Source organism: Vicugna pacos, chromosome 1, assembly GCF_048564905.1.
Source record: "Vicugna pacos chromosome 1, VicPac4, whole genome shotgun sequence".
Lineage (NCBI taxonomy): Eukaryota > Metazoa > Chordata > Mammalia > Artiodactyla > Camelidae > Vicugna > Vicugna pacos.
In genome coordinates this window covers 79,182,340-79,198,852 of record NC_132987.1, presented here as the reverse complement: position 1 = coordinate 79,198,852, position 16,513 = coordinate 79,182,340, and the positions used below count along the sequence as shown (strand labels likewise).

Below are 16,513 nucleotides of genomic sequence, written 5' to 3'. Positions count from 1 at the left end.
AACTTATAAAACAAACAAAAATGCATTCTGTATGTTCAGTATGCTATTCATAAATTCCAGCTGCAGGATATCACCACGGCAACAGGAACATACAAACAGCTCAGTTCTCTATGCAATGATGGAAGCATTACTAATTTAAAGAATGCAATATGCTTAAGACAGACAGAAACAATTTCACAATATAGTCATCAACCTACTCATAAAAGAGGAGAAAGATGGAGATAAGTATTTCAAATGGCAGATAAAAGAAAACTGGTTCCTTCTGCTCGACAATGACTGACAGTCATTCTTGGAGTTGAGGGAATGAAGTATTTTTTACATGAACGAATGAATGAATGAGGCAACAGAATGACTGAAAAAAATAGAGGAAGAAAATCAGGTAGAAGAGGTATTATGTCAAAATGATTGTGTGATATCTGTTTACAACATCAACTGTGAAACAGAACTGAAAAAGAGTCTGAAATTTAACATTTTGTACATACATATTCAGTCTCCAGATTGGAATGAAAAAGATGTGTAAGATCAGCCCACTGCTCTCAAAGACCATGTGAACATGCATGTGCATTTATTATTGTACTTAATAAATGCCTGCTGAGTGTGTTTAGGTACCAGGAAACACAAAGATAAGTAAGATTTTGGCGCTGGCCTTAAGAATTAATAGTCTAATGGAGAAGACAGTCCTCTAAATAAAAAGCATCACAGTTTAGAGTAACTCCTACAACAGAAGTACCCATAAGGTCCTGTGGGAACATAATGTCATAGCAATATTTTCCCCAATTAGTCAGAAAGAATTGACGCTTATGTCTACAGTAAAATTTAGGTTTTACTGAAAGTTAAGTGTCAGTGATTGATGAAATATTATAAAATTCACAATTTGTGCATATAGACATTTAATTGAAATATCCCTCAACTTAAAAACAAGTAGTTACAAGTTCTTTGAATTTCTCCGATCTCTTACCACCACAGGAAATTTCAGAAATAACAGTGGCTACGGTGAAAGCTTTGTGAAATGACACTGCTGACTGCCCAGGAGCCCCTAAAGTGGGGCTCCGGGGACGGTGATGTCTGACAGCACCAGTCTTCTCTTTGGGGAGTAAACTAAAGAGAAGATCAACGCAGAAGTCTCTGAGCTCCCTGGACAGAAAGCTCACCAGTGTGCCAGAGAGAACAAAACATGCACGGTAACGAATACGTGTATATACATGCATGACCGGGGCACTGTGCTGCACACCAGAAATGGACACACTGTAACTGACTATACTTCAATAAATAAATGGAAAAAAACCAAAAACCACCAAAGGTAATAAATGCTCAAAATTAAAAAAAACAAAAACAAAAACATACACATGGTTGTGAGGGTCGGTGAAAAGACCGGAGAAACCATGAGAGTCACCTCTGAACGCTCTGTGCTCATTTTACGTCACCAGTGACTCCCTTCAGTTGTCAGTGCCGCTTCTGAACCCCAGCTCAAGCTTCTCCTTGAGCCTGCTGGAAAACAGGCCGGAACGGCAACCTTTCTCAAACTCATATAGGACAAACACCGTTTTCCCCCAAGCAGTAAGGTATACAAAGTTCTCCAAAGAATTACTCCTGAGGCCTTGCTCCCTCCCCATCCTCTGATATGAGTCACTGAAAGAAGAAAACCCATTTGGCAAAGAAAATTGAAATGCCTTTTTCTTAGCTAGAAAACATTACCACCTAGTTCACTTGAACTGCTTGAGCTGTGGTATGTTTCTCAAATACTTTTCTGTCATTCCCTATTATCCATGTATTCAGTAAACATTCTTGAAATGCTTTACTGTGCCTTGGACCAGGGGACTGCAACCATTTTCTTAAAGGGCTAGACAGTCATTATTTTAGGCTGTGCAAGCTAAGAAACAAAATCAAGGAAATTACGTAGGTGTTCATAAACTCATTTATATATATAACCATTTAAAGTGTAAAATCATTATTAGCTCACAGAAAAACAAACAAAAACAGGCCATAGGTTGCTGATTCTAGTGCTAGATCATAGTCAAGTATCCAGACCAAGCTAAGATCATTAGGTTACTAAATTAAAAGTAAAGGTCTTTTGCACCAAGCCCTAGCTTCTCTAATAAGAACCTGCAGTAGTGATCCAGTAGAGCTCTGTCCAATAGGATTCTCCACTGGATATGATATTTCTACTATATCTGTCTATGACAGATATTCCAATACCTACAGAAACTGTTCTGTATCTGTACAGTTCAATATGGTAGTGACCAGACACAAGAGACTACTGAGGATTTAAAATAAGTTGAGTGTAATAGAACAAAAATTTAAAAATTTATTAATTTTAAATTTACATTTAAATAGCCACATTCAACTAGCATATGGGAAAACAGATGTGATAGTTACTTATGCATCGATTAGTAGGGCCTACCGGTGTTTGGGGGTCCAATTAGGTAGGTATAGAGCATTAATATCTTTATAGGTTAACGCTAACAGATCACAATTCAAATTACTTTTAACTTCTGGTTAAAACTTCACTGTGAGTAATTATTCGTGATGTACATTATGCCACAGAACTGAAAAGACCTTCAGAGGACAGGCAGTGATGCTCTATCACGTACAAGGCGTGTGACATGTTTCAAAGAGGGCACAAGAGGCATACTGCCTGATGGCTCACAACTACAGTTTTGAAGTCAGGACGACCCTGAATAAAGCACCAGTTCTGCTATGGAGTAATGCTGGGATCTCTGGAAGGTATTTCATCCCTTTCTTCTTCGATTTCCTCCTTCGTAAAACAGGACAATAACAGTGCTTCTCTACTGGATTGATGTGATGATCAAATGAGATCAAGGGTTTAAGAACCTACAACAATGCCAGCTCAATGAAATCATAAGTGTTACTATTTTATCACCAATGTTAATTAAACTTAATAAGACCATATGACAAGTTTTAGGATACACTCCATGATCTGACTTGGTAGAAATCATTTCATCACTCTGCATGTGAGAGCTACATATGGAGTGTTGAGTATATCACTATTTTTATCCAGCAGCTTTGAATTCCTGGCTTTACAACCTACTAATGCAGCCATGTCACATGACTCGCATGAGCCTCATTTCCTTATCTGAAAAATGAGAATATGTACCTCTTCAAGTTGAGAGAATAAAATACGTGAAAAAGTTTTGCTCATATAGATGGCATTAACATTGGTCAGTGACTAAGAGTGTATCTTAAAATCAAGTCTCAATTCCCTATTTCAAGTTTTTCTTCTTGTTTATTCTTTAGGGTTACTGAGAAATATCTACTTCCTTTCTTCCATCTTTTGAGCCAAAGGGAACACAAACTTCAGAACGAAACACTGAATGTAGTTTAAAGGACTAAAGGCTGGGAATCCAGAGTAGATGCTCTGAGAGTTAAATCATGACATTTATGAAAAACCAACGAGGTGAAGAATAAAAATCGTGGCAGACCAAAGTAAAATTTGAGAGCAGGCGATGATAACGTATCTCCATACGCAGAAATCTGTATGTGAAAAATTCTAAGGGTAAGTCCTTGGTGAGCATGGGACATTGACATTGGAACACAGAAAGTGCAGGAGGCTAAGAAGTTAATTTTGACACAGACCTAAAGAATGGTAACCCCCAAACGCTTCATCTGTTCTCTGCACAGAGCGTTCCCCTACCACAGAGGTAGATGCACATGGCAACCGCAGTCTGTGCCATGATACATCATCACCGCTCCGCCGAGAGAGCAGACAGGTCTCGTGGGACCTGCCAAGTCCGCATGAACCACAGTGGAGGTCCTCGAAGGCTGCGCAGGCCAAGTCTGAACTCAGCAGGGATGACGACCGTGATTGATAAAACATGCCTGCCGTGAGTCAGGAGGAAGGGGGGGCATCTTCATACTGTATTTGCAAACCCTTTCATATCACTCACTGCCATTTCTCTCATTTAAGAGCGAAGAAAACTGAATGTAATCTGAATTTCATGTATCTTCCTATACAGAGAATAGCCTGAAAGCTAAGAGTCTGTCTTTCTTGATCATTATATTTCTGGTTTGTTAATTACTCAACTGGCATTCTGGTTCACTGACAAGTCCCCTGTGGGCTTGGTTATAAAAACCCCAACCGGGCAGCAGCATCCATTCCCAGTGAACTGACAAAGTCAATTTTCTGAGGTGGCAACACTGATAAGCAAACTCCAGACTACGGTGAATTCACGAAGGTAAATCTTATGTGCCCTCTTAGTAGCCAAACAGAAGGCTGGTTTTCCGGCTAAGAAAACTCTCAGACGCTTTTAGATTTCAACAAAGACTATTTTTAATCAGTTTCATCCTTTCCAATTTGAATAATTTCCTTTCTTAAATTTTTCTTCGTCGACGTGCTATTGCCAATCTCAGAGGATATTCAATTCTGCACCAATGCTCTCCCCATCTCTCATTTTGAAGTTTAAAAGCAGGAAGAGTACCTTGAATAATCTAGTTCTTTCTCAGCCTGTGATTCCATCAGCCTTCCAACATTACTTATATCTTCACCTTTCTTTTGATTCTGGAATCTTTCTCAAACTCAAGTGCACTCAGTCAAACCCCACTTGTGACAGCATCATTTCTTTTTCAGGCCCACACACCACCCCCTAAAAGCCTGTGTTTTCTAGTTTTACCTTTCGAACATTTGCCAACCGATTCATCATCAAGGACTCCTCTCGGTCATCGTCGTCATCCAAGTCCAGCATCGGCATTCCAAAGGGATCGATGATGCTGCAGCATCTGGAACCTTCATCTCTCGGATCAAAGGGGTCCACGATTATGGGCTCCGTTCCTTTTATTTCACAGCGACAGAAGGGGCAGCCTTGGCCGTCTGACTCCTGAACACACACACAAAAATGCACTGATTGTTCAGACAAAACAGTACCAAGAGGGGCCAGTGTTCTACAATCATAAAAAGTAGTTGCCAAAAAAAAAAAAATGGCTTTAGGGTAGAAGGGGGAAAAAGATGTGTCTTAAAGGTGGCTGGATTAGGGAGCCAAAAAAATACATGTTCAGTATTTCAAATTTCAAATTTTTGAAGAAAAAAATTTTAAAACTCTCTGATTTGCTAAAGAAAAGGAGCCTAACTTTTATTTTACTGAATGTTCACTTACATAATTTTAATGTATCAAAACTTAAGAGTCCTGCAGAAAACTGGAAATTCAGTCACGTCTTGTCCTTTACCAAAGACACCAGTGCTAAGTAAACATTCCATAAAAAGAATTCTATAAGAATTCTATAAAAAGGACATTTTGATAAAAATTCATTATAAATAATTAGTAGTATCAATTAGAATAACCTATTTCAAAATGAATTCTGGAAAAGTTCCTGTGCCTATAACTAGGTCTAAATATTTCCATTTTAATTGCCTAGATCTTTTAAAGTCTTGATTTATAAGCAATCATTAGGAAAAAATAAATGTATACTTAGAAATCACCTGTCCTGAGAGCCTGGCATCCTGACACAGCTCACATGGAAAGTAGTAATAAGTGAGATATTAAGTTTTGTCCTCATCTTGCATTTGAACTAATACAGCAAATGAGTTTGGGCCAGAAATTCATTTATTGGTAATTATTAACGTTTTTGTTCAAAATCTCCCAATTCCATTTCTCAGAAACTATATTAAGAATTGACAATTGGTGTATAGCTCATTTCTTGAAATAAGGAGCTAAATGTTTCTTTACATTATGTTCCAGGAAAAACTGAAGCAGCAAGCTGGACACTAAAACACATTCTAACTGCTGAATGTCAAGGTTAATTTCAAGAGAAAGTTAGATATCTAGACATATTCTAGTTATCGAATTTCAAAAAAAGATAAGTCATCTTCAAATGGGAAGAATCAGGATGGCTCAGTTTTCTCTCTAGTGACGCTCAGCTCCTCAAAGACAAAGGATAATTGTCCCCAAAATTGAGAAAAAGACAGTGACCCAAGAATCTTAATTCCAGCCAAGTTGTTGGGAAAGTATAAAGGCTGAGAACCTTCATTCTCAGACATGAACAGTATTAAGAAAACTCACCCCTGTGAGTTCTTCTTGAAAATAAAATCTAACCAACTAAAGCATCATTTAAAATAAAGAACCTAATTTGGGCATGTATGAAGAAAGGACTGAGTGTGAGCACTGAATTCATTTAAACATAAAACCTATGAATAGTGCTCGCTTTGGCAGCACATACACTAAAACTGGAACGATACAGAGAAGATTAGCATGGCCCCTGCACGAGGACGATGTGCAAATTCACGAAACGTTCCGTATTTTTAAATTGGGAGTTTGAGATTTGCAGATACTAATATATATAAAACTGATAAACAACAAGTTCATATTGTATAGCACAGAGAACTATATTCATCTTGTAGTAACTTATGGTAAAAAGATATGAAAATGAATATACATACGTTCATGTATGACTGAACCATTATGCTGTACACCAGAAACTGACACATTATAAACTGACTGTACTCCTATGTGTGTGTGTGTGTGTGTATATACCCATACACGTATATACACATATATGTATATACACACACACGCATACATACACAAAAAGAATTCACAACTGAGAGGGAAACAATTTTTTTGCCTTGCAGGTAATGCTGCTTTCCAGAGATAGATAGTATCTGATATTCACCACTGTATTTTTGTTTCTGCATTATACTCTGACTTTAGAAAGTATGTTATTTAAAAATAGTAAGAATAATAAAATCATTTTAAAGTAGAAACGGGATAAATGAGCATCATTTTAGAGATGAGACAAGGGATAAAAGAGCTTACATCTTTCAAGAAACCATTCAGTACTCAACACTGTCCCATCCACCTGGTGTGATGAGAAACTTGTGATCTGCCTGCCCTTAGAGAGATTCTGTGATCAGCGGTGAAAGCACACTCTCGCTCTCCTCTCATTAAACTATTACTTAGCCTATACTCTGCGGCAGACCCTGTGGTGTGTGGTTTATTCTTTCCCAAGCACCACTCTGATTAACAAATTGAACATACTCTTTGCCACACAAATTGCCAAAAAAAAATAAATAAAAACAAATGCTTTTGAATTGGTTAATGAAAAGAAATCGCAACAATTCTTTATTCACCTACTGCTACATAATTTGGGAACGTTAAGAGTAGTAAAATAGTTAAACTAAGACGGTAGTTGAACTAAGGCTAATACGAATCTTTTGATGTTTACTGCTACCTGTGTTCAGGTCTTGTGGGCTTCAAGGCAACTTAATTATTTGCTCCATCATTTTACAGATGATACAACTGATACTTAATTCTCTCATCTTACACTGATATTTTCTAGCACAGGGGTAAATATTTAAGGAAAGCTAAACTTTATCCTATCTTTTAATAATAAGAACATTAAATACAAGTGCATATTTGATATATGTTGTCATCCAGGTGCAATCCTCTTATTATAAAAGTCAAAAGGGACTCATATTGTGTGCCTGCACTGACTTCTTACAGATCTATGTAAGATACTTTCAAACAGATAGTTTTAACATGTAAGAGCAAGATGCAAGAAAGATCACTTTCCCCTGTGTCTTTAATACATGAAGGATGCAAAGTGGTACTCTGCGCCGTAAGCAGAGCTACACAAAGTCACAGTGATTAAAACAGTGTGGAGCCAGAATGAAAAACAGACACGTAGGTCACTGGAGAATAGAGAGCCCAGAAATAAACCCATGATATATTGTCAATTAATGTACAGCAAAGGAGCCAAGAATATACAATGAGGAAAAAGCCTCTTCAATAAGGTGTGGGGAGAATCAGATAGCTACAAAAAATAAAGAAAAGAAGAAAAAAAAAGCGGAAAGAAGGAAGGAAGGAATGAAGGAAAGAAACTGGACCATTCTTGCACCATAAACAAAAATTAACTCAAAATGGATTAAAGACTTGAAAGAAAGAAGTGAAACCATAAAATTTCTAGAAGAAAACATAGGTGGTAAGCCCCCAGACACTGGTCTTGGTGATGATTTTTAAACCTGACACCAGAAGCAAAAGCAGCAAAAGCAAAAATAAACAAGTGGGATTACATCAAACTAAAAAGTTCTACATAGCAAAGGAAACCATCAACAAAATGAGAAAGTCACCTACTGAATGGAAGAAAATATTTACAAATCATAGATCTGATAACAGATTAACATCCAAAATATATAAAGAGCTCACATAACTCAACAGGCAAAAAACGAACAAAGTGATTGAAAAATGGGCAGCTCTAAATAGACATCTGTCCAAAGAAGACATGTAGATGGTAAACAGTTACATGAAAAGTTGCAAGACACATCACTTGTCATCAGGGAAATGCAAATCAAAACCACTATGAGATCACCTCACACCTCTTAAAATGGGTATTACCAAAAAGACTAGAAATAACAAGTACTGGAGAGGATGTGGTCAAAGGAAATCCTTGTGTACTGTCGGTGGGAATGTGAACTGGAAAACAGTACAGAGGTTCCCACAAAAACTAAAAATAGAACTACTAAGAATCCAGCAAGACTACTTTTGGGTATTTAACTGAAGAAAAGGAAAACATTAATTAGAAAGATATCTGCATCCTCCGTGTTCACTGCAGCTTTACTTGCAGTAGCCAAGGTACGGAAACAACCTCAGATGGATGAATGGATAAAACAACTGTTGCATATATGTACAACACAATATAATTCAGCCATAAAAAATAATGAAATCTTGCCATTTGCCACAACATGGCTGGACATCAAGGCAACATTATGCTAAGTGAAATAAGTCAGAAAAAGACAAATACCATGTTCTCTCTTATATGTGGAATCTAAAAATTAACTAATTCAAAACAAAAGTCAGCTCAAATACAGAGAACAGATTGCTGGTTGCCAGATGAGGGGGGAAGGTGGTGGGAGAAATGAGTGAACTGTTTTCGTTTTTCTTTAGTTCAAATAAGTTAAATGCCACTAAAAAAAAAAAAAAGTAACATGAGCATGAACACATGTTCCCTCTGTCTTTAATGCATGAAGGATGGAAAGCCATACTCTAGGTCCCAAGTAGACACTTCATTCATTTACATCTTTAAAAAAAATTATTACAGAGAATTCCAAAGATACACCAAAGAAGAGTGAAAAGTGTAGTAAATTCTGTAAGTATGTATCTCCCAACTCCAACAGTCATCAATTCACACCGGTCTTGTTTCCTGTATACGTTCACTTGCTCTTCCCACCCATGGATAATTTTGAAGCACATCCTACACTTTACATAAATTCCTCTGTGAATGTATTAGTATGTGTACCTAGAAACAGAAAATCTTTTAAGACTGAACTACAATACAGTTTTCCTAACTAAAATTAATCCACTCAAACTAAATACTTAAACATGACATTAATTATTTTTGAGTACTCTGCCTAGGATGTGTAAGCCACTATATTTGCCTGACAAGGCTTTCTTAGACTCTTCAAGGTCAATCTGCATGTTGTTTGGTTAAGGATGACTTCCAGATTTATGTGATCTACTTCCTGATAAAGGGTAACTGAAAAGACTGAATCTGGAAAGGGGAGGAGGTGAAAGGCAATACTAGCATCTTGATGATACAAGAAAAAGACAGTCTAAAACAGAATTTAGGTTCTCCTCCATCTCTTCTACCTGAAAGTTTAATACTATTCAAATTACTGATGTGAGTCAGAATAGCTGCTTTATGAGTATATGTCACAGAAGACATTTTCTGTTCAGCTTTATCTTTGTTGAGAGTGTACATTATTTACTAGGATCAAAATCCAAGCAGCAAGGTACATCCATTCTGATTTGCAAACTTAGATCACAATGTGCCTCCTCTAATACGACCTCACCCGCCTCTTTCTCTGACTACTGTCATATGCAAATTAAGTTTGACCGTATTCTCAAGTTTGGTACTTAAATTCTCAAATATTGGTGTATTTTGGTACTCCACCCCAGTTTCTGTCAGATGGTTGATTAAACACATGAAGAATGCCTTTAATAGACATATAACGCCTCGGATTGTGCCTCAGTAATTTGTATAATGTTTCTGTCAACATATACTTAATACAAGCTCACAGAGAATATGTAAATGGAGAAGGACCGATAAATAGCTTCTTTTCTAGTCCCCAACTTATTCACGCTCTGAGAAAGGGAAGAGGAAGAAATCAGACTCCGTCTATTCTAATTCACTCAATAGATTTTACTTCCTCAAATAAATCCTTTCAAACCAAAGGATACAGAAAAGTTATCAGCAAGCACTACATTCACCTAAAACTTAACTATGTAATACGCTCAAGCTAAGATTATTCAGACTCATTTGTCAACCATAAACACTGTAAGTTATATTTATGTTTAGATATACGATAACCTGAAAACAAATTAACACTGACAGAAAAACTGGGAAAAAATTAACTTCCCCCGAAATTTCAATTCCCCAATAACGTGCTACGTAAAAGTCTAAATAAATATTGTCAGTATCATCTCATCATCATCACCATCAGTCACCTTCCATATTCTTTCTGTTTAAATGTCGTTCAGAAAGATATTACTTCCTAAATTACTTTCTTTCAATTTTTAAAGATAAACATCACAGTACAATTTATCTGCTTGCTCTCAGGACGATCAATTATTTGAAGGCATACTTTAAGGTCAATCACTTGTCTGCTCACTTATATAATATAAATGGAGGGCCCTAGAGAGTACATAGGACTTCATGAATCTCATTTTGGAGTGCATTTTATATTTTTACTGTGTGTGTGTGTGTCTGTGTTTTCCCCATCGGTAACTTCTAATGTATATTTCCTTGCTATACTTCACATAGACTTGAAGTTACCATACATCTCTTTTTTTAAACATGGAACAATTATAAATAAATAACTGGATAGATGCATACATACATGATACATGTACTGAGAACAGCTTGGGTTCCCATTAAACATTTTCAGAGCACAATATATCCCACAGAAACTCAATAACTTCTTGTTAAAAGGGAATGAACAAGGATAGTTACTAGTGATCACAGAATAAATAACAGAGTGGGAGAGCTCTTTGGTTTTGGTGCTTTTTTATGATGGGTAAAGGAAGAAGACATTGATGACTCTAGATTTAGTTTTAATCTGGGAGGCCCATGAAAACAGTGACTCAGGAAAGAAGCACTGACATTCTGAACCAGGAAGCTTAGACTGAATCCTAGGCCTACCAATTACAGCTGGGTGACACTGGAAAAGCCATTTCTTCTTCTTTGTAAGGCATAATGAGAGAACGTCCATTTTAGGGACATCTTAAAGATAAAGTGAGATAAATTAACTCAAAACTTTCCAAAGTGCCAAGCAAATTCCAGTTGGTATAATTATTATCAAAATAGTCTCAAGAACGAAGGAATACAGTCAGATAACTGAAGAAACATAACATAGCCATTACGTGACTGTCAAAATGAAAGAGGAGCTCTAACATTTTAGCACATTTATACAAAAAGACATAACATATAATCAAGGACAAACACTAATCTATAACATTCTTAAAGGCAAATGTTATTTTTTTATTTGTAGTACTAAAGTTACAAAGTTTCACTGAGGCTATAAATTTGAAAGCTGTTTGCTTTTGATGGAAGAGATATTAAAGGATTCTTAGTGCCTTGTATGAGAATCCTTTGAGCCAGCTTCTCATATCTCTTATTACACCATTTTTCCCCCCAACAAGGCTCTCTAAACATGGGACATCTATAAATTTTTTAATCATATGTCATATGACAATCAGACCTTATTAATTTTCATCTAATGACTTTTTTTGTGGATTACTATTTTGAATACTCCAGTATCTTTATTTTGAAAAAAAATATGCAGGAGGAATAGTCAGAGGAAAAACATTAATTTTACTTTTAGTTGAATTAAAGGCCTTGGCAGTAATTCAAAAGAAGGCTATATATTCAACTAACATATGTGTATCCATTTTTATTTTGGAAGGAAGATGTAAGGAACACAGTTCAGAGACTGGGCCATTCACGAGCTCAGAAGTCACTTTCTAGCTTTCTGGAAAGAAAAATAGAAAGAAAACAATTCCTTATTTTACAACTTATGTGGTAACCCTGCAACATCACTGCTGCATAGTATGTATGCTATTATCAAAAAAAAAAAAAAGGAAAGAAAGAAAACAAACTAACAAACATGGAGGAGTTCAGGGTAAAGAGAAATGTTTGGGAAAATGCGTGGCAGTGAAAGAAACTCTCCAAGTTCCATTGCTAAGGGCAGAATAGAAATGCCGCACCCTGAGTGATGCTGTTTCAAAGAATGCCTCTAGGGAGGTGACTACCCAACTTATTTAGTATTCTGTGCAAACCCAGGCTTGCTTATTCAATTTATTAAATAACACAGATGTTTCAGAAGGGGAAAAAAAGTATCTGACACCTCTTCGGAGGCATGACTAATAGGCCATTATGACAGCAATTAAAGAGTAACCACTTGCAGCCTGTAACAACTAACTGACATCGCTCCTGTGCATTTCTTAGGGTTTCGTTAATTACATAAAATTTAAGTCTCCACTGAATTTCAATTAAACCAAAGTAGGGCATCAAATGGAAGGAAAAGCTGGTGAAGGATGACTTGCTAAAAATGCACAATGGCTGAACACATAATGTTTTATGGTCAGGGTTTAATATTTCCTATTGGACTCTGACTGATTTATCAGAGCTTCTTGGCAGCCACGCAGCCTTTCAGATCCTTCTCATAGCAGCATGCCCAACCAAAGCAGTAGAAAGTAGCAAATGTCTTGCATCCATAATTAAATTTGAAGGATAACAAGATATTCATTTCAAGTGATTATTAATATCATGTCCATCTATAAAATTTTCAGATTTAATTTTAACTTCTCAAGGATAGAGAGTGTCTCAGTATTCTTATCTCAGAGATTAGTACAGAACCTGAGCCACAGAAGCTGCTCAAAGAGTGTTTCCTGAACAAATGAACGAGATTTGAGATCTTGGAGAATGATGGATGAAAAATTCTACGTCAGCTTCTACTGAGCCAGTTAATGGAAACCAAATTATCCCTGTGCACAATTAAATTTCAAAACTTTACTTTTTCTCTGATAGAAAAAACCAACAAGCCTATAAAATAAAAACACTGGTTTTAAAGTCAGAAAACAGACTCAATCTAGCCCCTTTCACCATTTTGAATAAGGAAACAGTTGAAAAAGACAAACATCACTCATATCCAGAGACTTAATAATCACACAACATTTTCTACATCTGTGAGTTTAGATACAATGTTTGACAAAATATTGCAAAACTATAAAAATGCTCCATATTTTCTTTTTCCCCTCAGAGTCATCATCAACTAGTTAAGTCCAGTGAGTCCACTGAGGCTATGATGTGAGGTTTTAACTACAGTCAATGTTCGTCAACTGTGTTTTAATTGGATTAACTTTATAAAATTTTTATTTTTATTAAATAATAGGGGCATTTTGCAATTATGTGTTTAAATGATTGTCAAACACTGCTCTTCATACAGCAATACGAAAACTGCCAAAACAGACTGGCTGGCAGGAAGTAGCCCTTCTGGAATCCATATGGAAATGTAGAAATGCTCAGGTTATCCAAGAATGGAAATGTTCAAAAGCGTGAACTTCCTTCATCACTCAAATCCTATTGAGATACAGAGACTGCGGAATATCACTCTGAAATTCTCAAACCTGGGCCTAACAATAGGGTAGAGAAAACTTGAACCAGGGATCACTCATGCTAGTAATATTGCCAGCCAAAAAAAAGTGCAAAAATCAAAATGTGAAAAGTTGAAGGGAATCATCCGGTAGCTACTGAATGGAACAAATGGATCTAAGGTTTAAAATTCTTAGGACTCCTCAGATCTTGAACAAGAGGAAAGGTCTTTGAAAAGATCACAGATCCTTTTCAGAGGAGATATAAGACAGAACTGAGACATTACAAGAGCCTTTCCCAACTGATCTACAGTATCAGTGTCTTTTTATCTGTTGTAGTCTTCGTCCATTATTCTCTTTTCTTTACGTTATCTCGCATGGAGTCTACAGGTATTTACTGAGTAACTAACCCAAGTGTAGGTAGCATGCTAGGGGAGAGAAATTCTCAAATAGGTAAAGCAATCCACATCTGAGAGGAGAAACAGGTAAATATGTATGGAAATGTTTACAATACAAATACAAGGAGGTAAAAGCTTACAGGGACATACACAAAATGTATCAGGAGAATATTTATTAATCATGAACTGTCTAGTGTTGGAAGAACTTTTTAAATGCTGATGCCTTTACATATTTTCATTAACCTACATGCAAAATTCAATGATATTAGGATACTGACATTATTCTCTAGTGACATCTAGGGATTTAATTTGAATATTATTTCAACCTTCCAAGTACTTTTGAATTTGTCTTTTTTTTCTTACTACTTTACTTAGTAAAATACTATTTTATTATTACCTTTACATATAGTGTTTCCTAAAATTTTACTCAGAGATAGTTTTTAGTGCTTGGCAATTTATGCACTTCCTCAACCTCTGAAAGTAAAACTAAGAAGTACCTCAGAGCAAAAAAAGGAAATTACAACTGTTAACAATTTGCAAATATGACTGGACGTATCTTCGTATTAGACCATGAGACAAATATGAAAAATCATGAAGTGAATCAAGAAACTGATTTGCAACTGGCAAGAGGAACTACACCATCTGGAAGAGACAGAGTAATACACAGAAAAGTTATGATGTAGAGGGCAAAGGATTAGTAACAGCCCTGACAACTGAGTGTGCCTTTTGCAGTAACATGACTATTGCAAACAGTTCACAAACATACAAAATAAAATATACAGCACTGGCCTGAAGTTTTAAAAGATAAATTTCATTTAACAAGTATACAGAACTTTGTAAAATAAGTAAATCTTTTGTTTTAGATTCAGCCCTACTCTTTTACTCATTATGAGCCACACGGTAAACAGCTATTTTATACACCACTTTAAACAATAACCTTTACTAATCCAAGGTTTCTGTCAAACAAATGGACTTTTAACCAATTTAACTTCCAAATATTAAGTAAGTTTCAGGTTAAAGATGCTAAGTTCTGCAGTATGTAGCTCCAGGACCGATGCGTCAAGAGAAGGGGCTGAAATACAAGGGCCATGCAGGGAGGTAGAGTCCTGGGAGACTGTTCTGGCCTCAAAGTCTGGTTTTCTTTAGGGAGAATAGCAGAGATTTTAGTTTCTTCTTAACTGTGAGAACCATACTACCACACTGAAGGCGTAAGTCAATCCAAAGGGATGACAAACACATTTGGCCTCTGTCAGTTTAGTATTTACCCTGAAATACTTAATTGCTTTCAGGTTAAGGCAGATCATCCTAAAGTTGCCCCATCCCAGTCAGCCGGACACTGACTCAGTAACATCTCTCTAATACTTCCTACTGATACATTTGAAACTCACTTGGCAACTGACAGTTTTGTCTTCTACCAGTATAACTAAATGTATTGAAACTCATTTATAAAAAGACATTGCTACGTCTGCAGAACTATTATTGTTAACTTAAATAGCAATCAAGTGACTTTACGTTGAGTTTGCTGATGCCACACTGAGCATCCTTCTTCCTCCAACCTCTCGCTAGATCCTTCTTCCTCCAACATCCTGCTATATGACACAAAATTCACAAACATCAGGAGGGGATAAAGGGAAATTAGTGCAAGGGTAACAAGGAAAATCTTAAGACATAAGTCACATTCATATTGAGAGAGAGAAGTGTAGTGATGTTGGACAGTTTTTATCAACGTAGCAAAGATGTGTGGGAGTTCAGAAACAGCTTTGAAAATGTAAATCAACTGTAATTCATTTTCCAGTTCTTCCCCTTTTTCTTCATCCATTTTTTAAAATCTCCCCAAAGGAAGAAGGAGGCCCTTTTTATAAAATTGTGAAAATGTGAAAATCATCGTATTTTGTTACCAAGTAATGAGCTTAACAAACATCAGTGCTCCTCTGAGTCTGCATGGCCCCTTCCTCATCCTCTGAGGCCATCCCCTCTCAGGCTACACACAGGTTCTGAGTTGAGAGAAGCTTCAGGAATAGGGTAGGACTGCTGATAACACACTCAATTGCAAATTTTTCTTTTAAAGGCTTAAAATTTTAATTATTAACTTTCTAAATCCCATCAACGACTTCAGTACTGACTGTATGAACTACAACAGTTAACAAACGAAGTGAGCAAAACGTTCTGTGAGACCTCCAAATACTCAAAACTGGAAATCTGTCTGAAGCTCCATCTTAAAACCTCCAACCTTTATTATAGATAAAGAAATATTAAAAAAGCCCTTGGAGAAACCAGTTATTCTCCAGATCTTATTGTAACACATCAAATCAATTTATATTTATTGAATGTCCATCTGCAGAGGGGAAGGCAGCTTGTTTCAGACTCTGCTTCTGTAAATTGGAAAATGTAATGCCTATTTCTGTGGGAACTGTATCTATCTGGGGGACCTTTTTCTGTCTGATTCTCCTATTTTCGCCTTGCAGAGCAATTGTGGACATGTGTGACAGGAGTCACACCTTCCCAGAAGAAGAGGGGTGC

General features: G+C 36.5%; 1 protein-coding gene and 1 non-coding gene across 9 annotated transcripts in view; one reads left to right on the top strand and one right to left on the bottom strand.

The window, feature by feature from the left end:
• The window catches only part of CBLB (Cbl proto-oncogene B), a 258,056-nt gene that overhangs the window by 54,235 nt on the left and 187,308 nt on the right, over window positions 1-16,513 (bottom strand). For all 8 annotated transcript variants that reach the window (XM_072965889.1, XM_072965884.1, XM_072965902.1 and 5 more), the window contains one exon: window positions 4,629-4,832. In XM_072965889.1, coding sequence (XP_072821990.1) covers window positions 4,629-4,832 — 204 coding nt within the window. The remainder of the gene's footprint in view (window positions 1-4,628; window positions 4,833-16,513) is intronic.
• On the top strand, window positions 6,146-6,252 carry LOC116277706 (U6 spliceosomal RNA). Its single transcript, XR_004187183.1, has one exon. It is a non-coding gene; the product is annotated as a U6 spliceosomal RNA (small nuclear RNA).